This window comes from Leptopilina boulardi, unplaced genomic scaffold (genome assembly GCF_019393585.1).
Source record: "Leptopilina boulardi isolate dan_hultmark-lab unplaced genomic scaffold, ZJU_Lbou_2.1 LbouV2_223, whole genome shotgun sequence".
NCBI classification, from domain to species: Eukaryota; Metazoa; Arthropoda; class Insecta; order Hymenoptera; family Figitidae; genus Leptopilina; species Leptopilina boulardi.
This window is the reverse complement of record NW_026137778.1, coordinates 549,519-577,510: the sequence shown is the minus strand read 5'-3', so window position 1 is coordinate 577,510 and position 27,992 is coordinate 549,519. Positions and strand designations below refer to the sequence as shown.

Genomic DNA, 27,992 nt, shown 5'->3' with positions numbered 1-27,992 from the left:
TATGCTTCTAGTTAAGGTATAGGAAAATAAAAACTAAACTTTATGAATTTTTTAAAAACTTTTTATAAATTTGTACAGAATATTAAAAACAAATAAATATTATAGGTACATTTATATTTAATAGCATCTTGCAGCATATTAAATCGAAAATATTTTATATTTTAATTTCTCCAGGTATAAAAAATAGATTCATTATTACTTTTTTAGATAAAAGAAAAATTAAAAATGACGCTCATATGTTTGACAGAAGAGAAAAAGAAAAAATCATTTACGATTGGGAGTATTTTTAACATATAGGTATGTATACTTTTTTATTAAAATAAAAATCGTGTTTTTCAATCTTAATTGTAATTCCTTTGGTAGTTGAAATGCATATTAATTGACAATTTATATTGCGTGTAAAAAATTATCCTTAAAATTACAGAAATTATTATCGGTATAATCTTATATGACTAAAGTGCATATATAGTGGAAGATTTTTACTTTTTAGTTTACAAGTAAATATATAATTAAAGTATTTTTTCATATGACCGAAAAGTTTTCTTTTTGTTAATCGAACAGCTCATAAATTTCGAAAAATTACTTTTTTCATCAATTCATGTAGTTTAAGAAAAACCTTATATATTTTATATTAATAAGAGCCTATTAATACAAATTTGACTAAAGTATACTAATTAAGTTATTAAATATACCTTTTACTGAAAGACATCCTTTATTGATATAACTGCCATAGATAAACTTATGGGTAAGAATTCTTACTCGATTTGTTAATTAACCACTTATTATTATGATCATATTTATTGACATAAAATTTGACAAAATCAACTAGAATATTATGGCAGTAATCAATAAAAAATAACTTTCATTACAGTAGAACATTCAAAATGTATTATACAAAAAGTTGGAAAAATCGAGTCAAGCTTAAGATTGAAAATTTTTAAGAACAGATTTGAATACTTTTGAGTTTTCGAGTCGGTTCTAGAATTCGAAGATATTACAAGAAATTCGATCTTAAGTTTTCAAAATTTTCTGATTCTTAAATCCATTAAAGAATTTAGAAAATTAAATTTTTTTGAAATCTTTGAATTTCAGAATTTGTTTGAGAACGCTAAAACAATGGAGTTTCGAGCTTTTTGAAAACTTCTAATCATTAAATTTTACCAACATTTTTTTATCATAGTAGGAGAATTTAAAAATTTTGATTTTTTTCAAAAGTTATTTTTCCAATTTATTTGATTTAATTTATAATTTTAGAAAGCATAAAAGTAAAACATAACATATAGTGATTTTTAAAGGTTTTTTCACAAGCTACACGTTTGTAATGACATAATTTAATCTTGAAAATATAAGGTCAAAATATATAATTAATTTTGCTTTATCTCTAAACGACTTTTTTCAATTCAGGCGGAATAAAATATGGAATGAACTTGAAATTAAATCTTTACGCGTGATACCAAAAATAAACATGAGAAGATACGCTAACCAATATTTTGTTTATTCACACATATATATGTATACTTATATATTTAAGTTAAACTTTAATGCTTTGCATTTGTTACAACTGTACTTTAAATGAGAAAGCGACTTTACCGTCACATAATTTGCGATAAGCAATTTGTTGAATGAAAAACACTATCATCCAAATAATAAGTAGTTCTTAAATTATCTCAATTTTTAATTGATTTCATGTACATTTAATACACACACACACACACATACACACATTCAAACATACAAGTTTTACTACCTTTGGTAAAATTTTTATATTTCTAACATATTTCAGGTAAACGCAGATTTTATGCTGGCATTTTTCTGATTTTTATATAATACATATCTATAGGTAGATTTGTCTTTTATTTTGTCGTTGCGCTTAAAGTATTATTAATTAAAGATTTTTGATTTAAGTGGCGTTGATCGAGAATAAAACCTTTGCTTCAGAAAATTTTACTGATGTTACTCGCACATTTAAAATTTATTTAAATATTGAACAGAGAACAAAATATTTTAAATAATTACCATCTAGACATCTAAGTGTAACCATTATTTGGCATTAGTTTCAGTTTGTGTGCCTTATTATACTTTTCGAAAATAGCAGCGCGATCACTGCAAAATGTCCACCTAGAAGTTTATACATGCTTTTTTTTAAAAACGTTTTTCTAGCAATTTCAATATTTATCACAAAATCGAAAAAATATTAGTTATGATGGATTGTTCGTTATGTAAATGAATTTTAAACTCTTTGTATACAAATGAAAGTTTAAAAATATTTAGGATAACTGGTAGAGTTTTTGATTTTCCAATAATTGTTCAAATTATTGCATGAACGATATTCTTTTGGAACTTCTAAATGTATTTGCTCCGTACAGAAAAAGTCTACTTGAAAACAAAGTTAAATTTAGTTAGGACCTAAAATCCAAAAGACTACCTAATATCATTTAAAAGAGGTATTTTTCTAAAAACTACAAATTTTAAATGAAGAGATAATTTTCATATTCTGCGTAAGGCACATGTTTTGATGACAAAGGTGTCGATGGCATACTTTTTGGTAATTGTTGTAAATGATGATGCATTGAACTCGATGTAAGATGATTTTGACCAGATTTGAAATTGTTGTTATTATTGGTGTAATTATAGTGATGAAGCAGATGGCGGTTATTGTCGTTTTTATAATTGCTTTTTTGATTACACAAATGTACATCGTGGATGTGTAATCTCGACATCATGGATTCCGAAGCCCACATGCTCTACAAAAAAATGTTATAGTTAGATATATTATATTTTTTCAAGAAATTGTGCTTTAATACTGTAATTTTAAAAGTTTCGATGAAATAAAATTAGAATAAATTAACAAACCTTTCTTCTATGGGGATCATAATCTGGATTTCGTCGAATTCGTAAATGACGATCGGCACAGGTCCACCTTTGAGTAACTCGAAGTGGAGAATCGTCAGGATGTAACTTTCTTTGGTATTCTTCGCCCTCGCTTACTTCGTACAATGAAAATTGTTCAACTCTTTCCGTTGAATTATAACAGTTGAGCAGCATTTGAATGAGCTCATCTACTGTCGTTTGCTCCGAGATCAAAAGACTTTTGTATTTCGACTGGAAAAAAGTACATATTATATGCACATTTAGAAAACAAGCCGTTTCTATAATTGAATCGTAAATTTCGAAAAGTTGAGTCCTTTTCAAATTTCACGATTCACTTCTTATCAATGGTTATTCGTTTTAATTCTAGAAAGGATTGTCAGAAATATTACTCACTCCAGACATTAAAGCGCTGTCATATATTTTCACAAGTCCACCTCTTCGTGTTTGTAATGAAAATCTAGAATAATTTAATAGAGTTAAAAATTGTTGTGTAAAATCTTTGAAATTAAATACATGTACATTTTTTATTTTCAACCCAGTAGGCATAATGTTTGAAAAGCACCAGCAGTTTTAATAATTAATTTCAAATATTGTTTGAAATAATAAAAACCCTAAAGAGAACATTGATTGAAAATAAGTGACATACATACATCAAATATTTATAAATATATTTACCTTGAATCTCCTCGCGGGTGACAGGACTGCAAAAAAGCTGGTCTAGCATTCTCATCGAGAGGTAAGGCAGTATGTACATTGGCTTTCCTGACAGTGACTTCCATCGTCAGACAAAATAATCGTGGATCTCGATGTCTCATTCGATACTTATTTAATAGACTTTGGACCACCTCTCGACATGTCGTTTCGTATGTAATACTTAGCGTCTTGTATTCAATGTCAGAACGAAGACACTTTGCATAAACCTTTATAGTTGTCTGAAATTAGAAAACATAATCATTTAAATAGACACATCTCTACTAGTTCCAATGTGTTTTTTGGGCTCAAAATAATTCATTATTCAAAACTAATTTTCAATCTTTAGTAAAAAAATTAATTTTCTGGAGTAATCTTAGTTCACTCGAGAATAATATTCCAAAAAATTTAAGTATCAGTTTTTATTTTTACCTTTTTTCAAGTTGAAAATAAAGTCGAACGTTTTAAAAAACATCTATTATCTAGAGGGACCAACCAACTACTTTTCATTTTTTTTGTCACAATCATCAACGTAAAAAGTGGATGCTTTTCATCCCTTGTTGACTAATAAATTACTTTATATATAAGAGTTATATCTTTGAGTTACTATGTAAAAAATTTTCTATTTCTAAAAAATAATACCAAAAATCTTGAATTTTCATCTTAAACTGTTTTTTTTCACTTAATTTTTTATAAAAATCATGAAACTTATTCTATAAATTAATACAAGGTTAAAAATAAACGTAGAGAACTTTTTCCAAGAGGTTTAATCAAACTATGAACAAAGGTTTTGCTGAGTGGATATATGTAACACGAATCGATGAGACATCCAAGTACCATAATTTATTGATGAAGAATAAGATTGAGCACTTGGATATAATATTTCGCTGATTCTAATACCTATGAAAAATGCTCTCTAAATATGAATAAGTAAAATGTAAATAAATTCTCCTGTTGACAAAATTTCAAGTAAATTTTCAAAGTCATGAGGATTTTTTTAAAAAGAGTACACAATCAATGATTAAAAAAATTTTCCTCAATTTTTGTCAAGAGATCTAGATTTTCCGCAGGTTAATATTCTACAGCAGATGAGTCTTCAATTTTATTGTTCACCTGATGAAGAAGAGATAAATCTAGTTATTTGAATGCCTCATATATGAGCTAAAATTAAACTTAAAATCAGTATTAATGAAACGTAGACGTACACAACTCGTATCAATTTCATAATATATATATGTATATATAATCTCAATGCCAAGATACGTTATTCGTTGACTCGTCACCAAAGGATTTTTTAACATTACAAATCTTATCTACTTGCTGATTGTAAAATAAAAGAATTGAAAGCTGATAAGTCTCATATACAAATTATACATAAAATATATATATATATTGAATAAAGGACAATATGCATTAGAGTGAACGAAATAAAACAAGCTGATATTCAAAAGTTAAGAAAAACGGTAACAAATAATATTTGGATAAATAAAATTTATTTTGCATGATTTTTCAAACATGAATGTACCATTTCTATGCTTAGCACGTACACTATTGGAATTCAGATATTGCATTTTTCATCTCTATGAAGTACAGCAAAATTAAGTTATTTAAAAAAATTGATGTAGGAAATTTAATATTTATTATATTTTATAACTTGTAAAATAACATGCGTTTAATATTGATAAAATATCCAAAGTTTATTACAATTATTTATTAATCGTTTAATGGAAATAAACTATTTTTAAAATATATTGAGAGACAATGTTTATAAGATTGGACACATAATTTGCACTCCACTGCACGTGCATGCAGTTCCTCATTTGTTTATACTGAGATTTTGTCGACATCCTAACACAGAAAGTTGTGAGGTATTGAAATAAGATGTAACGCTCTTATTTTAATCAAATTTTCAATGAAAATAAGAGCGTTGCTTCTTATTTTAGTACTTCACAATTTTCTATGAATTATCATAAAAAAGACTTTTCGTTTAATTTCTATTAACTGAAATAGAGCTAGGTTTCTATTAAATAAAAAAGAGGATTTAAAAATAGAAAAATAATGTATTTTTTACAGTTTTTTTAAAACTTGCTGGAATATGTAGTCAAAACAGAGACAAGTTTTTTGTGATTTGACTTACTCGGTATCGTAAAACGTCTCTGTCAACACAGCATTTCTTCAGTTGTGTTGTATAGGTATTGTTTACAAATGTTTACACACAGAAAACTAAGGTATATCGTATATGCAACGTTGTCAAAAAAGAGATCACTCTATCATGTAAAATGTTAAATATTTTTATAAGTTATTTTAGATATCTATATTACACTGTAAAAAGAAGATCTTATTTTCAGATGAGTCTTAAAATCAGCGCTAGTAGCTCTAATGGAAATTGCATTGCGTAAATTCAGCAAAGCTGCCTTAAAAATGTTGCCTCTTAAAATAAGACCTCTTTTCGGCCTTAAAATAAGACTTTATTTTTACAGTGTATATTTAATTTATAATCTTTTTTCTATTATTCTCTCTTGAGATAAAGTTTCCATATAGCACATTGATTGGAACGATTCAGAAGTAGGGACAAGGTTCCTAAAATGAACACTTTGCTTTCCCATGAAGATTTTTTATGATCAATTTCTGGTAACTTATTTACTATTACAATAATTTTAAAAAGGTGTTAAGTTGTATCTTTTGGTCGTTTATTGCAGAGATATAGATTTTTAACATCAATAACTTGCTAAAATTTTACAATAAAAAGTTTAATAATAGGTCAATTAATCCGTTTTTAAATATTCTCCAAGTTGTTCATAATACTTTTAAAGATACATAAAGATTTTTTAATAAATTATGCAAAAAGGCAGAGATTTTTCAAAATACACACACGAAACATTTTTTAAAAATGTGATTTTTGGATTAAAAAGATATGACATATTTCGGACGTTCTATTAGATTTCCAGTGGAAATTCAAATCTGCCCATTCTAAACTAACCCATAACTTTAAATAAAACATTTATTATAATTTTCATGCAAACAAATTAATAATATTTTTAAATAAAAGTGAGTTCTTTTATATATATATTAAAATAAAATTTACAAAACTATGTTAAATTAAACAAAATCGTTCAAACAGATCTATATTTAAATTAAGAATTCTTTTTTCTATAAGTGTATATTTATTCTTGGAAAACTAAATCTATCATTATACTTATTTCTCACGAATCTATAGGTCTAAAAAATTTAACTTCGTATAAGTCTTATCTACCAGTACACTGACTTTGACAAATAATGGTAATGTTAATTCTCTTATCGAAAGAACGTTCTTAAGTCCCTATATGCTTTAAATAAATTTTATTTTAGTTTCTTTAGACTTTTTATTTAATTCATCTACATTGCATTTTTTTAACCAACTGTAAAATAGTGGTTCTGATCCACCACTGGACAGCAAACCGGGTAATTCTAGATCAAGGTAAGTTTAAAATATTTTTATACTGCCTGTCTGCTTCTGATATTTTTTAATTTCTTACAGCTAAAGAAAAAATATATTTTTACATACTATGTAAATTAGACAAAAAAACTCGAGCTTTATATATAATGATAAATTGATTTACTCCAAAATCTCGTCTAAGACCGGAACTACACTTTCTAAATCTAAATTAACAAAATTTCTCTGATTCTCAGCGATAAGTACCACTGATTTCAATAAAAGCGAAAAAGTGAACTTTAACTGACCCATGAGTGGAATAATTGTATATTAAAGAATTAAGATTGCCATTTTTTAAAAAAACTTTTCATGGGGAGTTTAGCACTTGTCTCTGGTTGAAGGGTTTCCACATCTTTAAATTCGATTATGGGTAAATAAAAATAGTATATTTGAGTATAAGCATTATTATCTGCGAAGATTATAATGTACATGTCCGTGTGTAAATAATTCTCAACGCTCTAAACAAACAATAGCCTGGGATCTATCCTCAGGTACTGAATTGTTTTCACTAATATAGAAAATAATTCTCACGCTTGATAGAAACTCTAACTAAGTAAAGAATATTGTTTTGCAACTGTCACACGGGGCGATCATCGATTGCGTCCTGTAAGGGGAAGTTGCATACCCCCACTCTACCCGCCGGGCCATAAACACGGAGCTCGAGGGACGCATGCACCGCGGGGGGCCTAAGCGACGTTCTCGGGCCTAATGACATTTTCTATTTATGGCCCTTAATGAGTTTTTCCAAAAAAAATAAAAAAATTTTAAATATTAACAATTTTTAATTTTTTTTAACATATTCTTATTCCTCGTAATTTCACGATTACGAGCATATGTTGTTCGAATTAAAAATGTTAATATTAAAAATGTTTATAATTATTATTAAATAATATTACATTTAATTGTTTCTTAATTTAATTATACTGTTTAACAAACAGTATAAATTAACAAACATTTTCCCTTCACACTCGCAGGCTTAGGACTGGCCTCTATATTATTATAAAAATTTACATTCATTACAAGTCAAATATGTATTAAATAAAACCAAATATATTTTAATAAAGCTTTCAAAGCTTTTATATTATACTGGCTTACAAGCAAATTTTTTAAAAGTTCTGATTTTCTGTTTTGTATAAATAAACACACATTTTTTAAACACGCCAGCCTTCACGAATAAGTGAAATGCTGCCAGTCCTAAGCCTGTAAGTGTGAAGGAAAATGTTTGTTAATTTATACTGTTTTTTAAACAGTATAATTAAATTAAGAAACAATTAAATGTAATATTATTTAATAATAATTATAAACATTTTTAATATTAACATTTTTAATTCGAACAACATATGCTCGTAATCGTGAAATTACGAGGAATAAGAATATGTTAAAAAAAATTAAAAATTGTTAATATTTAAAATTTTTTTATTTTTTTTGGAAAAACTCATTAAGGGCCATAAATAGAAAATGTCATTAGGCCCGAGAACGTCGCTTAGGCCCCCCGCGGTGCATGCGTCCCTCGAGCTCCGTGTTTATGGCCCGGCGGGTAGAGTGGGGGTATGCAACTTCCCCTTACAGGACGCAATCGATGACTGCCCGTCACACGATCTACTTTTATAATAAAGATTTTCAGGTTGAGTGAGCCTGAGTACAAGTATATGTTATAAAATTTTCCCCTTAATAATTTTATAAAACTCAAATAATTTAGTAATTCTAAATAAAGAACTTATTATTTTTGTAAAATCTCTTTAAAACATTCTAAGACACATTATAAACTGTAAATCAAGCAAATAATGTTAGTTAATTTATTACTATGGATTTTGTAAATTGTACATTGTAGCTTACATACCGGAAATAATCTTTTATATTTAAACGGCAATATGACCTCTCTTCCTATTTACGTCTGCATGTTGCTATACTTAAAGAAGAAAGATAAAGAACTCTATTTACAATGCAATACAAACACATTCTATTAAATTTGGATCAGTACTTCATATAGACATAAATGAATACTTCAAAAATTATTATTATTATTTCTAATAAACTAAATTTCATAGATTTGAAAAAATTTCTGTGAAATTAGCATTTAAATGATTTTGTATGTATAAACATTTAATAAAATAAGACCACACAACAACGGATGTATACCTATATGGTTTGCGGGTCAAATTCGCCGCATCGTGAATCGTGATCTTCGATCCTTGAGATTTTTAAGAGTTTGATAATTGACACCAATTTCCGGAGCGATTGAGTTAAGAAAAAAAAAAAAAAAAGACATGAGCTGAATGTAATGGGACAGTACGTGTCTATGATCTTATTTGTAGTTGTACAAAATAAGAATATTCTAAAATTTTATATAAATACAATATTTGCTTTTGAATTCAGTATATTTTACTATGAAGATAAGAATATTATCTAAAATGAATTTATTTGACCAAAAAAATAGAAAAATAATTTTTTTTTAGAAAATAATCAAAGATAGTATTCTAAGAATATTCTTTTTCTTAAATTTTTGAAATATAATTTTTTTAAAAAATATTATCGAAAACAACTTATTAACTATAAAAATCATTTAAATTAACCTTTGGAGAGTAAAATAATCCAATTATTATTAAAATTAATTGAGAAAATAAACTGTAATTTTAATAAAATTTTCAATCAACGAAACATTCTTACACGCTAAAAATAATTAATATTATAGGTGAACATTTCAAAAAAATTTATATTTTTTACATTCAGAACATTATTGTCTGACAACAATGTATTTAGGTCTGTAAGTTCTTTGAAATACTGAAATTTTAGTTATAAAAAAATTTGACTTTTAGTCCATTTTTGTTGTTTAACATCATTAGAAACACTCGTTATTATCATGTCAAGTGAATTACTGTTAAAAGTTGATCATTTTAATTTTCTGAAAAATGAATTTAGAAAACTCTACCAAACTCTAAATTTAAATGAGGTTTGCGTACACTATAGGAAAACAGAGTGTTATTTTAACCCAGAATTAGTGTTAAAATAACATATAACAAATTTTGCTCTAGTTTTTTGAGGGCTACCTGCAACAATAATAACATCAACATTTTTTTGTTTATTAAATTTTTGGTTGTATGTATATTGAATATCACTGGAAAAAATAGTATTGAATCAAGAATACCAATTTATTTTTCAGTATTTGATTAAATATTTTGTTAATCCAAAATATTGTACTACTTTGAAGTAAACTATTTTGTATTAAGAAAATTAGTGAATCAAATATGGATTTTTAGTACACGACTTTTTAGAATCAATGATACTTTTTTTCAGTGTAGATATTTCAATATACATCCAAAAATTTAATAAACGTTGATTCATTACTTCTTAAAAAAATCGAACAAAACTATTTTTGACGTGGCGAAATAACAATTTTCTTTTGAAATACAATAATGATTTTTATATAAATAACAAGATTTTACAAAGTGCAAGTCAGAATATTAGATATTATTGAAATACTTGTTCGGTAATTAATAGCATTGTGATTTATTATATACTAGCCATAACTTCCAAATCAATTTCGGAAAACTTTAAGTTTCATAGGAAAGCATGCGTTTCGCTAATAAGTGTGTCTCATACTTGCACTCATGGACTGTCACTATGGGTCTTAATTGTAATCGGTAAAATAGATAAATAAACAAAAAATAAATAATTTTCTTAAAAATTTATGATGCTGAAGTCCGCAACGTTTTTATAAACGAAAACGAAAAAATAATTAGACGATATCCATTAATTTTGGTTAAAATTAAAGTTATTCGGGGGTAACTGGTTTTTATAAAAGTATTAATTTCTTGAAAGTTTGTGCAAATCAAAATTAGAGATAAATTGACATGAAAAAATAATTCTATTTTAATTTTTCGTTTTTGAAAACGTTGCGGACTTCAGCCTCATAAAAATTTATCGACGATTATCTTACAGAAAAAAAATTAAATCAATATTAAATTATCAATATTAAAAAGAAATTTTTTTTATCATTTTCACTACAAAAGAATGTTGAAACATAAAAAACCTGAACCTGTTCTATTTTGATTAAATAAAAAATTTTGAGACCGAAAGATTGATATCCTAAAGGATAATTTTTGAAATAAAAACGTTTTTAAATATCTATAATCAACCGTATCGCAAATGTTTAATTTGTATCTAATGTCCCTGATTTCTCAGGGTCAGGATAGTAAAAGATTTTTAAGATTTTAAGATTTTAGTATTTCTCTACCATTTTTCCAAATCATAAAAATTTTTAATTGCAAACTAATTTAGACATAGTAATGACCTTTAGCGAACTTTAGTTAACACTGATAAAATTTAAATATTTTCAAGCAGCAACGACTACGCCATTGCATATATTATGAACCACCAGATTGTTAAATTCATATGTTCGTCAATTGATCTTCTTCTTCCTGTTGTCGGCGCGTGCCTCTTTAAAGAAAATAACAGCTGCTAGAATATTCGTTTCCTCTGCAACTTAATACCTTTTATGAAGTAGTATAAGAGAATGACAAAAATACTAAAAACTTGAATACAAGATGTGTACTAAAGAACTTTTGTACAAGAATGAGCACTTGACAAAAACTTTACTTAATTCATTAAGCTTTCCGCTGTTTAGTGTACATAATATAAGGTAAAGCAGTTGAATTTTTTTAGTGTAAAAGAGATAGTTTAAGAAAGAATAAGATATATCAAAAAGTTAAACAAGAAGTTAAAAGGCACACGACTGCTGTCCAGTTGAGGACGTGTGTATAAAAGCTAATTGGACCTTCCTCTGCGATGCTGATGATTGTTTTAAATAAGTTCCTCTGCACAAAACATCGCACAACCGCAGTAAAGCCGAGACTAAGCCGTATCCGGTTTTGAAATTCATGTTATTGAATGTAAGAAATATATTAATTTATGCGACATACAACAATCCTATGCAGAAAATTCTCTATACTTTGCCCTATATTGAAAAAGTAGTATTTAATTCTAAGTACTGGCAGTGAAATTTCGCTAATTCAAATTTAGAAAATTACCAGTGTTTTAATAAGTTTTCTATTTTAGGGGTTTCCGGCTGAAACTCTAAATAGGGTATTTACTGGAAATATACTCGTAAATGCCGTGCTCAAATAAAAAGCCCAACATCATTTTCACACTTAAAAGTTGAAATTAATACAATTATTAAGAACAACAAAAATATGTATTAACACTTTTTTCAAATACCATTCACTTTACTCTTATCGTTTTTTAACAAAGAAATTGTAGTTTATTAAAGTTTTCATCTACAGTAATTTTTCCTTGAAATTACATCCAAAGTTGTGAATTGAATACTTAATTATTATTTAGGTTGAATACATATTTTCGACTTTTACTTCCTAATTTTGTATAATTCCACTTTTAAAATATATTATTGTAAAAATGGTACAATTTATTTATAAATATAAATTGTAAATGTTATTTCTATACTAAAAAATGGAGATTTATAGTAATAAACTACTATTTTAATACTTGAGTGCTTTAAATCACTTGTTAAAGTATATATTTAATGCAACAAGCAGGAAAAAATATATAATTATGCAGTGAATGTTGTGTTTAAAATTTATTTTCAAAGACGATTTGAAAATTTGTTATTCTTGAGAAATTATTATCATTTATTCAGACAATTTGATATTTAAAGCGAAACATAGATAATATGACTAAACTTAGTAATGTGCCTTCAAGCTAATAAAACGGCCCTGAGTGTTGACGTTTGTGAACAGCGCAGCCCACACCCGCGTTTGCCTGAATAATTTTTTTCTTTTACTTATAAGTTATAACGTTACTTCAAGTAAAAACTGGAAAAGTAATAATCTCTTAATTCAAAGAATAATCTGTCCTGAATTCATTACTGTAGACTTTTAGATCAGTATTCAGTATAATGCCTTATTGACACTTGGTCAAGTGAAGTCAAGAGAACAGGTCAAATGAAAGCGACGTCATTGTTTAATTACTACGTATTGTTGACCTATTAAAAAACAAGCAAAATGTTATTTTATGCATTTTTTTTTTATAAAAAGCTAGCAGTAACTTAATAGGTCCTCAACTGAATTTAAAAAGTTGAGAACATCTGTATAATAAATACAGAAAATTGGAAATTTTTTTTTATTGCATTGTATAGTTAATTATTATAAATAGGCTAAAATACCTTTGAATGTTGCCTCAACTTTGCGGATATTTTTATAATTACACAGATAATTCCTGAGCTGCGCAGGTCAATATTTCGAAATTCGCAGGAAATGTTGAGAGAGGTTTTCTGGTGCTATGTGGGAAGAAAATAACTTTTCTAAATAGTATTTAGAAACGGAAATAAACTATTGCGCAGCCGAACGAGGCATAGAAATAAGAAATCTACTGGCGTATCAAGAAAAGTTGAAAAACTTGAGACAATATTTTAATATTGTTTCAAGTTTACGATGCAAAATTAACTCACATGAACAGTCAATCTTAAAAATTATTATGTTTAAGTTAAAATTAATAAATTAAGTGTTATCAAATACTAATGGATATTCCTTATAATATTATATACGATATGGAGTCACTGGCTCATTGAAGATATATAGAGAAATCGTTCAAATTAAATGCGACTGTATGTGTATGTATATAATATAACGCAATTACAGGAATTTCTCATTACGTCACTCGTCTGTAATGTTTCATACTACATGCATGCCGTAAATTTTTTTATTTTGAAATATTTTAAGACATACGTATATTGTGTTGAAATCAATTTTTTCCTGTATGTGACAAGTTAAATAACCTTATACGAAAAAATTGTATTATAAAAACCATATTGTTTGCGTGTTCCTCAAAAACGAAAATTTTTTTGAGTTATATCACCACCAGATAGGACAACAATTTCTCCCATGTTTCATTTTGTTTCGAGAAATTAAATTTTCGAGTTGAGACATTACACGCAAAATGCCTTATATGCATATCTACATATTATCCCACATATTCAATATGTATATAAATAAAACAACTTTTCTTAAAATTCCATTAACATAATGAAATAAAAAAAACTTCTAAAAATATTTGAAACAAAAAGCGAGAAATACGTAACTAATATAAGTAGACTTAAATTTATTTATTCAGCTTCCTTTATTCTACTGTAACTGATGCAGCTGCAGCAGCAGGACGCGAAAGAAGTTTATGTTCTATTTTTGTCATTTTTGTTATTTCCTTAAGGATGTTGGAGAAACACTGCGGCTATACACAGGTGCCGAGAAAGTGGAAAGGAAAATGAATTAATATTTTATCAACGCTAATTTTTAAAACTTGAGTAAACAATAATATCCATAGAGTATGTACTTTTTTGGAAGATCCCACGCACACATGCATACATATATATATATATATATATATATATATATATATATATATATATACGCTTAATTAGTCGGTCCATGAGTGCGACAGAGATACTCTTAGGGTCTGTCTACAATTTATACGCGGTACCTACTTATTTTTTGTATTTTTCTATTAAAAAGAAAACGAAAATTATAGTAATGCGTTTCATGTCAGGTATTAAAATTTGTACAAAATATAATTTTTCTATATAGAACTTTAAATATCATATATTATTTATTTATTTACAAAATTTGAATATTTTGACTAATTTTAATTCATTGACTTCACAGAAAATTAAAAGGCATTAAAATAAGCTGCAACGCTTATTATTTTAATCCAATTGTGCTTATTTTAATCCATTTTGGTATTAAAATAAGCAAACTTGGATTAAAATAATAAGCGTTGCAGCTTATTTTAATGCCTTTTAATTTTCTGTGTTAGTTTTCACTGTTAGTTTTTTCAAAAATGTATCTGAAATAGTTTTTCCTTAGTTGTGAACAAAAAAATCTTTATTTTCGAGTGGAAGTTTATACTGATTGAAAAAGTATACATTCGAATCCCTACAGTTAATACACTATTATTATGTTGACAGTCCTATATAAACATTCCCTTGTCTATTTTCTTGTTTTTTTGTCGACAATAATGTCGACTTTATCCTTTAATTATATTAGAGTGTCATTCATTTAAAATTATTACTTACTATTAACTGCCGAAATTACTCTCTAAATCTGAATTAAGAGTATTGGCGCGTTTGCCTTAAATTTCAATTTTGATAAAAATGTTTAATTAAGTTTAATTTAATTGACAAATAAGAACAGAATTACCACCCCAGGTGGAAAAGTTCCCGATAGTGACTACCGGTAGCAACTACTGGTAGTAACTATCGGTACCGCTACCTGTACAGTCACTACCGGCAGCGAATACCAGTACTCTTTCCGGGAATCGCAACCAAAATTTGTTGTAATTCCCGGAAAAATTACCGGTAGTGACTGTACAGGTATCGGTACCGGTAGTTACTACAAGAAACTTTTCCACCTGGGCAGAAATAAATTTTTCAATTTTTCTGACAAAAAAATTTGAATTATAGTCGACATTATAGTATATCCAATAATTAGAAGTTAGAAAAACCTATTTTCATATTATATTTCACATTTTTCACTATAGAGACAAAAATTATAAAAAATTTTTACGCATACACAAAGTATATTGACATTTCTGTAAATTTTTTTCATTTTCCCAAATTTCCCTGACTTGTGTCTACCCTGAAGAATTATGTGAAATAAATTTTTTATTAAATGTGCTTTATTTTGGAAATATTGAAGCTATTGAATTAATAAATAATAGTCAAAATGTTTAATATTATGTTTGTTGCACTGTAACTATTAACCCAGTAAATTACGGGGTGGTATTATTTTAATACCAAAATGGATTAAAGTAAGATGCATCTTTTATGGCATTAATTTAACCCACACAGCACCGAAAGTTTCCTAAACCTGTATTAAAGCTGTGCGTGCCAAGTTGGAAAAATTTACCGTAAAGCTTAGCACAGGTTGTGTAAATATGTAAATGTCCGCAATTGAGTAAATGTTTAGCGTAAAACTGTACTGAATCTTTAAATTACGTATTTAGTACAGGTTTAGCGTAAAACTGTACTGAATCTTTAAATTACATATTTAGTACAGGTTTAGCGCAAAACTGTACTGAATCTTTAAATTACATATTTGGTACAGGTTTAGCGTAAAAGTTGCCTGAACATTTAAAATAAATCTTTTGTAAAGTTTTATCATAAAATTTGCTTAAAAATTAAAATTAAATCTTTATTACAGTTTTAGTGTAGAAATTGTCTATAAATTTAAATTAAAGCTTTATTAAATATTTAGTGCGAAATTAAACTACAAAAAGTGTTAATTACATTTTCATTAAAGTTTTTTGTAGAAATAATGTTTTTTTCAATAAAAAAATTATACTGAGCGGAAAATATTAACTGCAAATGATGCTATCAATTCATATAAATAAAAAAATAACTAGTATAGTGGGAAATGGTATAATAAAAAAAAGGTTTAAATACAATGAACACAAAAATATTTATTAATAAATTAATTAATGGTAGTGATATGGTGAATCCTTAAAATCTCCTGAACATCTGAAAAAAATGCACTCATAAAAAGAAGTTTTTATAAATTAGAATTTTTTGTTTCAAAATTGTATACTTTTTATGTTCTTTTTTAAATAAAAATTTCATTAATTTCAATAAATTAAAATTATTTAATTTAAATTAAATTATTTTTACCTTTTTTCTGCAATCCACTTAGGATTGGCAGCTTTTTGCTAAGTAATTTTACCATTATGCATCAGACACTAAAACTGTAATAAAGATTTAATTTTAATTTTTAAGCAAATTTTATGATAAAACTTTACAAAAGATTTATTTTAAATGTTCAGGCAACTTTTACGCTAAACCTATACCAAATATGTAATTTAAAGATTCAGTACAGTTTTACGCTAAACCTGTACCAAATATGTAATTTAAAGATTCAGTACAGTTTTACGCTAAACATTTACTCAATTGCGGACATTTACATATTTACACAACCTGTGCTAAGCTTTACGGTAAATTTTTCCAACTTGGCACGCACAGCTTTAATACAGGTTTAGGAAACTTTCGGTGCTGTGTGGGAATCTACAATACCTCATAGTTTACTGTGAATATAAATAAATAAATAAATAATAGATGTAGACCACTTAGAAACTTTGAGATCAGTAGAATATAATAGTTAAAAAAATGTAAGAAATTTCTGATATTTATGAATGAAGCATAATTGCCCTTGTTGAAATTATTTGTAGGAAATTTGTGATTATAATTTCTCACGATCACAATGTGACTCTTGTATATAGTGCGGTTTCACGTCCTTTTTTCGCAACCAGAAACTCGATCTCTTTGAGAAGAACCCGTCGGATGTTTGTGTATTTCTGCTTCTGTCCCCTTGTAAAACATGTGTGCATGGCATGCTAATTTCTTATATATATATATATCTATTTTTATATTTCATAATGAAACTCATTTAATAAATGTTAAATAATAATATGTTACTTTTCATGCTTGAAAAATTTTCTATTAGATTTAAACAAATAAAAATTGATTTAAAAATATTTTGCTTCTAAAAAAAATTATTGTCAATTTAAGACAAAAACATATTTTATTAAACAAAATTTTATCTTCTATTATACTTATTAAAAAAATATTAATTTGTTTATACTCTATGCAAATATTTTCATAATAACATTTTAAATTCACTAAATCAAACCAATCTATTCGAATATTTTTTTAAAATTTTAAAAGTGTACTCAATAAAAGAGCAAGTGTAGAGAAAATGACCTACAGTTTTTGTTCAAGGGATAAGAGGAATGTCGTGTGGGAACTTGATCTTCTGAATCGTCGCACATTGAGGCCATTCAAGGAAGACAACTAGAATTTCATCGCCAAGTTTCAAATATTTTGCGATATTAATATTACAAATGCAAATAATAATAACAATATATTTTTTTGTTATAAAAATTGGTTAATTATTATTGGAATTTTCAATTAGGAGGGTGTATTTTGCATTAATAAAAAGTAATATTTACAAGAAATTCGTAAAATGTATTTTGGGTCAATACATTTTTTGATTAAAATAGATGAAATTTTATAAAGTCAACATTTCAGTAATATATTGCTTTCTGAACTTTATGATAAACGTACAATTAATATGCATGTGGGTTTGATATGTCTATCAGAAGAAGTAATATTAATAAATAAAATTCCAATTCACTTGAAAACAAAATATATCTGTGACAAGTTCGACACTGAGTTTTATATTTCGTTCCGCTACTGATCACAGGACCTGTCTCATTCTGTCTCTGTCCCCTCTCTGTCTTTCTCTCTCTATTTTACTCGTAACATCCGGCGCGACGGCCCATAGTTCCGGTTTTCTTGTCTTGTGATAGGTTTGTTATCTGACATTGCTGAATATAATAGTAAAGTCTATTTAATAAATTCGAACCTATAAAAAATGTGTTAATATAAATATATAGAAAACATTTCAAAGGTTTATGAAAAATCACAAAAAACAAAATTAAAAAAAATATCAAATGTTTTATTGATGCTGTTTTTCTTTTAATATTTTTATCTTTTGGTAAATTTCTCTTTGAGTAACATCTGGTTTGAGGCTGAAAGAACTGTAATGCTAGGGTGAACAATGACGCTTGTAACACTTAGCATTCTTCCCGTATACCATTATAGACTGTGAAGTTTCTTTATGGAGTTTGAATAATGATACCTTATGAGCGCCACATATAATACACAGGACGAGTAGGTGGAGTCTGAAGGACCCCATGTGGTCGAATCGCAACCAATTTTAGTACATACAGTAAAGAGAACCAAGAATTTCAATATTTCGTATAACTGCGAATGAAATTTTAATTATTTAAGTCACGATACTTTTTTCGACTCATTTTTCTTCTCTTCCGCAAAATTAATAGTTCCACTCGATAATTTTTTTAAAATGTATAAGTTGATGTTATTTAAACTTTCATTGAGCCCTTGAAGGACGAATTAATTAAAACACATATTTAAAATTTTCTTCTCAAAATATTTTCGTAAAAATTCAATAAATCTGGTAATATAAAGAGTAACTTGAAAATTTCTGTAATGCCAAAGGTTATTGGTTTATATGTATTCTTAAGAGATATAAAGCGAATTCTTATTCGTGTAACCGACACAGTTTTATTTTAAGTAGGAAATAGTCTCTTGTATATTTTATATAATGAAAAGAAGCTCTGTTTCATATTAGAGTTCTTTGACTTATAATATTGTATAATGATCAACATCATGATAGTCTTCTCAGAAACTCGTAAAATGCTTGGAATCATGCACCTGTGATTGTCAAGGTAGCACAGATATCACCAAAGTTTTTATTTAACAAGCAAAAGTTAAGAAATTTTTGGTGTTTAAAAGTTAGCTTTTTAAAATTATTTAATTTTCCAAAAAACAATAACTCCTTTATATTTGATCAAAAAAGATTCGCAAATTCGTTGTATAAAACAACAGGTTAAAATATTCGTCTTAAAAAACTGTAGAAAATGAAAGAAATGAAAAACGCAAAATAAAAATGGTTTAAAATAACCTCATTTTTCATGTCCCCCTGTGAGGCCTACAGCTACAATTCAAAAAGAAATGAAAATCTCTTGCTCTTGAGGTCAAATAACATCGAAATATGTGAAAAAACTAACCTGCTGTGGTGCAGAGTCGACTGGTGAAAAACTTGAAAGCGCCGTAAGGGGCACGAGGGATGCACACGAAGATGCTCTTGATGGTGGTGGAGTAATACCAGGGGTTGGACTTCCGCTTCCGCAACTGCTAGCACCCCCGCTAGACGCAAGGCTAACACTGTCTGCTCGTCCTCGCCAAGGTGAAACAGATACGTGCTTCAGCATTCTCTTTTACTGGTGCCTGTGGCAAATAATTTCATATTTTCCCTTCAAATCATATTCAATAATAATAATCTATTCAAGTTTTTTAAACGGTTATTATTGGTTTTTTAGTTGGTGACACTAAAATATTTTTGGACATGAACTTGTCGCACTCCATGGAAACATATGAGTGCGAGTGAGACACACTTATGCATAATGCATTTCATATGACTGACATATGATTAATATGTATGTAGTAGATTTATGCTAACAAGTGATACTCACATATTTTTTTTATATCGGCCCAATATGATATTTAGGGGTTTAAACTACCCTTTGAAATATCTACATCACCTAAGAGCAATCAAATTCTTAATCAAACTAGTTGACCAATTACAGTAAAATACAGTGGTTTTTTGGGTCGCTGAATATAAATACATATGTATATTCACAAACATATATTTTTACTGTAATTGGTCAATTAGTTTGATTAAGAATTTGTTTCAAAAAAATCGGCGATTATCACTTGGGTAGTGTAACTTGTAAGTATAAGAATTATGTCAATCGAAATTTATGACATTAAGTATACATATATTTAAAAACATATTTACAACTTATTGCTTCCTCAATGTGAAAATGTTTATAATAATTGTAATTATTTCTTATGAAAAAATGTAAACATATTATTTAAACAATTGCAATCTCAATAAAGAGAAAAAAGGTACAGCTTACCCTTACAAAAAAGCTTCACTTCCAGGATTACGGATTTAAATGCACAAGATTCATATTTTACTTTTTTGAAAAGACAACATTAAATTCCTTTTATATTATTCTATTTATTTTTTAAAAGATGAACTGACACTGTAACTATTAAAGAATCACTAATCACTATTCGATCGATTCATCTTAAAGGTTCAATTTGCGAATTGTATAGAATCGAAATATTCACAAAACAACTTTGTCTCGTATCCGCGACATCATGTGAATTAAAAAATTATTCAAAACTCATTCTGCTGCGTTATTAAAAGTAATCATTTTGTTTATAAACAATTTAATTGCTTTTCATTTTTTGTGAAAAGAATCGTACAATTTCTTTCTATTTAAAAAACTATTACATTGTTGAAGACACAAAAGATTTGCAATTATAATTTCCAATTGAACCGACACAACTCACAGAACATTCACAAACTTCAACTGCAGACCAAAGCCGACTATCGACTGCCGTGATCTACAACCGAGAAAATACATAATATACTATACTGTACTTTACACTGAACCAAACTATACCTATAAAGGAGGGGACAGCAAAGGAGCTCAACCGAGGCAAAGAGATTTTTTAAAATATCCTCCCTATTTTTTCTTAATATATTATAATTTGTGCTTAAATATTAGTTTTAATTTATGCATTAAATCTAAAATTTTAGCACAATAGATTATATAACAGTAAACTATGGGGTATTAAAAATCATCGTATATTAAAGTAATACCATAAAAGATTAAACTAATACCCCACAATATACTGTGATTGTATAAACTCAGAAAAAATTTTGTTTAAAATAACCAAAAAATTGTAATATAAATACATATAATTAAATTGTTACTACACTGAAAAAAATAAAATTAGAAAACGTTGTTAGCACTGCAATTCATTTCCATGACTTTTTTGAGGAAACCTGTACAAAACTTTCTGTTTTCTATATAATCAACCATCACTGAGTTATATGTTATATACCTATACTCAAAGTTAAGAAGTTTTGGACTCAGTCCTGAACCGAACAAGATTGAACTACAAAACGTCGTCAGGAAATGAATTGCTTTACGAACTGGACTCATTAGAGTTAATGGTACTATTAGTATTAAATATAATTCTTGAATTTTCCATTTTTCTCCGTGTAATATATTAATACTTACAAATTGATTGATTATAAAGATTCGTTAATTTTCCTCATGCAATTACAAATTTTACGCGGAAGTCTTCATATCAAGTGAATGAGAGGTGCGCATGAGCCCATACAGTATTGTATTTCAATTTCCCACAGAACTCGTCATTCATGTTGTGTTATTTGTAATATCCGTGTAAAAAACTTTCTTTTAATCCGAAGTGTGATAATAAATTTTTTAATTTATTTTCAAGAGTAATCAGGACATAATAGAATATTCTCAATATGAGAAGATTTCTCCCAATTTAATATTGAATACTCCAACGTCAGTTCCGACTTCAGGACTCACATTGGAAACAACAATGTAAATTATGTATTACTAACATGCTTTGTAGGGTGCTTATTATCCTATTATTGCAGTGTAAAAAACAAAACGCTTCTGATGAGTAATTAAATATTACCGTGTCAAATTTTGCTAAAATAGTACTTTTATTTAATAGTCATATACATATATAATTATTGGTTAAGAAACATCAATTCCCTTAAAATTAGGATTTAACATTTTTTCACAAGAATTAAAATGGTTAACTCTGCGATGTGACAATATTTCAGGAAGGTTCACTTAAACTTACAAGGGAAGGTTAAGAAATTCTAAAAAGCTTGGAATAGATGTAGTTTTATATGACAGTATTGAAAAATATGGCATTGTGGTAATCCGCTTCTTCGTTTTAGAATTAAGAAACAAGAAAGGTCTAAAGGTTGTTCGTGAACATTCTAGGGCGAGCGGAAGTCTCTTCTTAAGACAGATAAGGAAACGAAGTAAATAAGAGCAGGAAAAGAACAATTACGAATTTTTATTTAATTTTTATCAACGGAATAATTTTTATAGTGTCTTATTCAATTCTAACTTTTTTGTTGAAACATTCCTAAGCATGCGATTCAGTTTTTTTTTCTTTTTATATATTAATTTGTAATCGAAAAAGAGAATGAATCAATTTAAAATTAATTTTAGAGGAAATTCTTATTATATTTATGACAGAAGAGTTTCTATACATAAGATTGTCAGTTTTAAGCAAAAATATATTTTAACCTTTAAATTGATATGTAGGGGAGACCGGGGCTGAAAGTGCCGGGGGTAAGTTGTGCCGATAGGAATATCTCAAAAACAAAAATTTTTTTTTCAAAAGTGGAAGTGAGAGAAGTATTGTTTTACTTATGCGCATCTTTGGCAACTATTTTGATTTTGTTTGCTTCACGGAATAATTAGATGTTAGTAACTTGGTGCTTTGGCGTCATTTACGTGCAAGTTTTCATCTTTACACATTTTGGTCTATTTTTTGCATTTTTAAAGATACGATACGTATTTTTTTTAAAAATGATCCAAATTTATCGAGTGATTCAATGGTGTATTGATCTTAACACTTAATTTATCGCTTGGGGCTGGTTGTGCCGCTATCAATCGCTACGTAACCATATTCTACTATTGCCTCGTTTTTTCGAATTGTTATTCCAACCCGAAATCAAGAGAAAAGTTGATTCAATGCATAGTTGGTAAAAACTGGGTACATTTAAAATGTGTGAAGGGTAAAGAAAGGGTCAATTGTAATTTCAATAAATCGCATTCGGAATAAGTAGGGTAACTGCACCAGTGGTGGATCAGTTAAGCCCCTTAACTTTCTTATTTTGACTTTGAAGTTCTGTATAGGTTGCTTTTAGACAAATTCGAGGTTATTCTTCATAGTATTATGGACCAGATAGTTCCAATAGACATTTCCTTCAAGGTTGGACTTGATTTTGACAACTACGTTTACTTTAATGCTCCATCAAAGATAATTTGTCAATGATCCTATTCTGGATCACTGTTTGCACCAGTCATGGTTATAGATTGCTCCAGTGGTGGATCACTTAAAAAATCATACTAAAAAACATTGCATTTTAAAATTACGAGACTGAGACGTTTTGCAACTTTTATAAGGCTTTACGGATAGATTTTCAAATTCACTTTCCTATCCATATCCCCTCCTCTTTCATTTCTATAGGTATAATGTGACTAAATATTAATTAATCATCTTTTTATTAGAATTTTTGGTAATAAATAAATAGAAACTCTTAAAGCTTCAGTTTCAATGATAAATAACATTTATTAATTCTGGGTATTTTAATTCAACAAAAATTTAACAATTTGAAATCAGGGGGTCGATTACGTAACTTTCCCACTTCCCATTTCCCACATCTCACTTCCCACATTTTACATCCCACATCCCACATCTCACTTCCTACATTTTACATCCCACTTCTCAATTCCCACATCCCATTTCCCACATCTCACTTCCCACATTTTACATCCCACTTCCCACATTTTACATACCACTTCCCACATCCAACATCTTGTGGGAAATGGGAGAGATGTGAAAAGTGGGATATAAAAGGTGGGAAGCGTGATAAGAAAAGTGTAATGTACAATGTGAAATGTAAAATGTAGGAAGTGAGATGTGGGATTTGGGATGTAAAATGTGGGAAGTGAGATGTGGAATGTGAAATATGGGAAGTGGGATGTGGGAAGTAGGATGTGGTATGTGAAATATGGGAAGTGGGAAGTGGATATGAAATATGGGAAGTAAGAAGTGAGATGTGAAATATGGGAAGTGGGATATGAAATATGGGAAGTGAGAAGTGAGATGTGAAATATGGGATGTGGGATGTGGGATGTAAAATGTGGGAAGTGGGATGTAAAATGTAGGAAGTGAGATGTGGGATTTGGGATGTAAAATGTGGGAAGTGAGATGTGGAATGTGAAATATGGGAAGTGGGATGTGGGAAGTGGATATGAAATATGGGAAGTAAGAAGTGAGATGTGAAATATGGGAAGTGGGATATGAAATATGGGAAGTGAGATGTGAAATATGGGATGTGGGATGTGGGATGTAAAATGTGGGAAGTGGGATGTAAAATGTAGGAAGTGAGATGTGGGATTTGGGATGTAAAATGTGGGAAGTGAGATGTGGAATGTGAAATATGGGAAGTGGGATGTGGGAAGTGGATATGAAATATGGGAAGTAAGAAGTGAGATGTGAAATATGGGAAGTGGGATATGAAATATGGGAAGTGAGATGTGAAATATGGGATGTGGGATGTGGGATGTAAAATGTGGGAAGTGGGATGTAAAATGTAGGAAGTGAGATGTGGGATGTAAAATGTGGGAAGTGAGATGTGGGATGTGGGATGTGGGAAAGTTACGTAATCGACCCCCAGGTGTAAACAATTAATAAACATTTGAATTAGTGTTAACTAAAATTTAACTTATAAAATTTTCAATAAAACAATGCGTCAACAGGCGAAAAGTAGGACTGATCCACCACTAGATTTTGTTACTTTTTTGGTTCCAGTCGTGGATCACCCGAAAACAATGGACACGCGCTACTTACAGACGTAAATATTGTTCTCAGGGCTCTATGGGGATGAAACGAAATGCCTCCTATTGTGAAAAGAATTAAAAATTGTCCTAAAATGGCTCCAAAGCTTTCTATTCCAAAATATACTCTTAACTTACATGTTAAGGAAAACTCTTGTTTTCTGTCACCACTTTAGTAATTGTTGTCCTGCTTTCTTCGCGATGAATTTAAAATTTTTTTTAAATTGTAATATTGATCTGTATAACTTTCTTAACAATTACCGACACTTGCGGTTCATTTACTTACAAACGTGTAAACACAAATGACCATTTTTCTCGCAGTTGATCCACCACTGGTGCATGATCCACCACTGGTGCAGTTACCCTATTCACGTTTTAAAAATATTTATTAATCAGAAAGTAGAGTTTTACCAATTAATTAACGATACAAATAATTATTTCAAAAAATATTTTAAAAGACTGACTAATTATGTAATTGTAAAATTTAAGTCAAAAATGTTTATTTTTTTAGAAAAATCTATAAATTTTATGATTGTTGGAAAAATCATTTGAATGTTTATAATAAAAATAATTATTACGAAAACTATATTTTAAGTGACTGACTATCTATGCAATTATAGAATATAAGTCAAAAAATGTTTATTTCTACTTACTAAAATCTAGAAATCTTAAGATTGTTCCTAAAAACCTTTAAAAGTTTATAACAAATGATTAATAAATAATAGTAAATCATATATTGGCAATAATTATTTTATTTCTTACGCACTTTCAGCCCCGGTCTCCCCTATGTACAAAAAATTATATACAATATTAAACTCTGAGGACATTAAAACTTCTGGGAAGTTAACAGTGTTAACTTAAGGCCGTTAACTTCCTATAAACTTCGGTCCTGTCTGGATTGGCGTCTGGGCACTAACAATAAATTGAAATAAAAAGACCTCAGGCGCAAAGCCAGTATAGTGCCAAACACAACTTAACTTAAAATAAAAAGACCTATGCCGGCACCTAACAGTTTTTTTTTTATAAAATTTATTGTTCTTTAAAAAAAGTAGTAAATGAAAAATGTTTAGATTCGCTATACCTGCGTTTATAACATATCACTATACACTTTTCTTCGATTTACAGAGGTAAAGAAGAAACCAAAAATTTTGAGTTCTTGAAATTTAAACAATGTGATTCGTGTTACAAACTTAAGTGAATATTTTCCATTCCTGATATGTTTTCATTCTTATTTAAAAAAATATATTTTTCATGATCATATACAATACAGTTGAAATATGTCTTTCCTTTATTCAGGATCTGGCCTTTAATTACAAGACTGCTCTCTGTAGAAAAAAGCATACTAAGAATCTAATTTCTGTGGCTTGAAACTAAAAAAAGGAATGACATATCGGAATGGAACAATGCATCAGATGCGTTTTTTGTTGTTTTCACCATGACCAGGGTGTACAGCAAGAAGAAAAAAAATCCCCTAACTTTTCCTAACTTTCTTCCAACTTTTCCTTAATAAATATTTAATATTAAAAAAATGAAAAGCATCAAATATTAAATTATATGTGGGCACCGAAAAATAAAAAAATTCATAAAAATGTTCCTTTTCGGCAAAATTTGAAAAAGTTTCCTGACATTCCCTGACCGCTGGACATCCTAAATGACATACTTTTCATACAAATTTGGTAATTTTTTTTAAAGAAATCATTCATTTGAAATTGTTATTCATTTTAGTATTAGTGTACCACTGATTTCAATACATATATATGGTGATGAATCAGTAAAATTTAACTGATTCATCATCGTATATGCTTATTGGAATAAGTGGAAAACTTATTGCTGAGAATCAGTAAAATTCCAATGATTCAGATTTAAATTTTTACAACAACCAAGTTTTGTTTACAAATTAAACTATGTAGTCAATATGCAAATATAGGGTAAAAGTACCAGTGGTGGATCAGAAGCAAAAAAAAGACTCCATTGTGCTAATTTTAAAATTTGTTGTCTTCCTATGTTTTAAGGAATCCCTTTAAACATATAGTAAGTAAAATAAAAATAGCACATTTAACCCTTTTATCACTCCTGATTCCCCTTGTGGTGCTTTTACTCTACTTGACAAAAACACAAATTAAAGCCACCCACCGAATTAATGACAAATACATGTAAAAATAATGTTTGGTATCTATTAGTATAAATGTGAAAATAAATTAAGAAACATTAACAAAAGACGTAACGCATATTTTCAATTTTCCACATTTTTATGTCATGCCACGTTCGGTAAACCCCTTTCCTCTCTGTCATAGAGCGTGACGTCATTTGTTAATGTTTCCTTAATCATAAAATAAAGTTGACTCATTTTCTATAACAAAAGTAACAATTAAAATACTGTCTTATTAACAAATTTAACACGAATTTATTATTGAAATATTTAACATAATATGATTTTGTTGAATTAATTTTACATTCGTTATTTATTATATTGTTGATTAATTTTTATGAGGCCTGTACCGTTTAAAGACCTCGTAAAAATTAAGGGAATCCATAATATGATTTTGTTTATTATCTATCAGCATTAAAGTTGAATACTACTTTAAATTGGAGAAATAAGCAACAAATAGATTATACTTACAATTTTAATTAAATGTTCCATTGTGAAAACATATCAGGTAGTTGTTATGATTTATTTAACTACTCAACAATTCTGCAGAACATAACCTCAGTTATACTTCGTTGAGTAAAGCTGCTTCTACAACAACTTTTTTTCATCTACATAAGGCTGACTGAGCCTTAAGGCGCTTGTATACCTCACTACGGAAGCTCTACGCGCTACCACAAAACCAAGTTTATGCTC

The 27,992-nt window shown here is 28.2% G+C and overlaps 1 protein-coding gene across 2 annotated transcripts; it reads right to left on the bottom strand.

Annotated features, from left to right (window-relative positions):
- Positions 1–39: 39 nt before the first annotated feature.
- LOC127279813 (uncharacterized) lies at positions 40–27,923 on the bottom strand. Of its 2 annotated transcripts, none has more exons than XM_051302405.1 (6): positions 27,771–27,923; positions 19,679–19,898; positions 3,547–3,803; positions 3,265–3,328; positions 2,854–3,102; positions 40–2,744 (listed from the first exon to the last, which is right to left on the bottom strand). In XM_051302405.1, exons 2-6 carry the CDS (start codon positions 19,880–19,882, stop codon positions 2,469–2,471), a joined length of 1,050 nt encoding a protein of 349 aa, XP_051158362.1. In that variant the 5' UTR covers positions 19,883–19,898; positions 27,771–27,923; the 3' UTR covers positions 40–2,468. The 2 variants fall into 2 exon arrangements, with proteins under 2 accessions (XP_051158362.1, XP_051158363.1); XM_051302406.1 differs by lacking the exon at positions 27,771–27,923 and adding an exon at positions 20,591–21,076.
- Positions 27,924–27,992: the final 69 nt, after the last annotated feature.

Excerpts from the sequence above, each read along its gene's own strand:
- LOC127279813 (XM_051302405.1), bottom strand. The coding sequence starts at position 19,882 with ATGCTGAAGCACGTATCTGTTTCACCTTGGCGAGGACGAGCAGACAGT. Across the intron at positions 3,804-19,678 it reads TCGACTCTGCACCACAGCAG|ACAACTATAAAGGTTTATGC; the intron begins GTTAGTTTTTTC and ends TTCTAATTTCAG. Across the intron at positions 2,745-2,853 it reads ATGATCCCCATAGAAGAAAG|AGCATGTGGGCTTCGGAATC; the intron begins GTTTGTTAATTT and ends ATTTTTTTGTAG.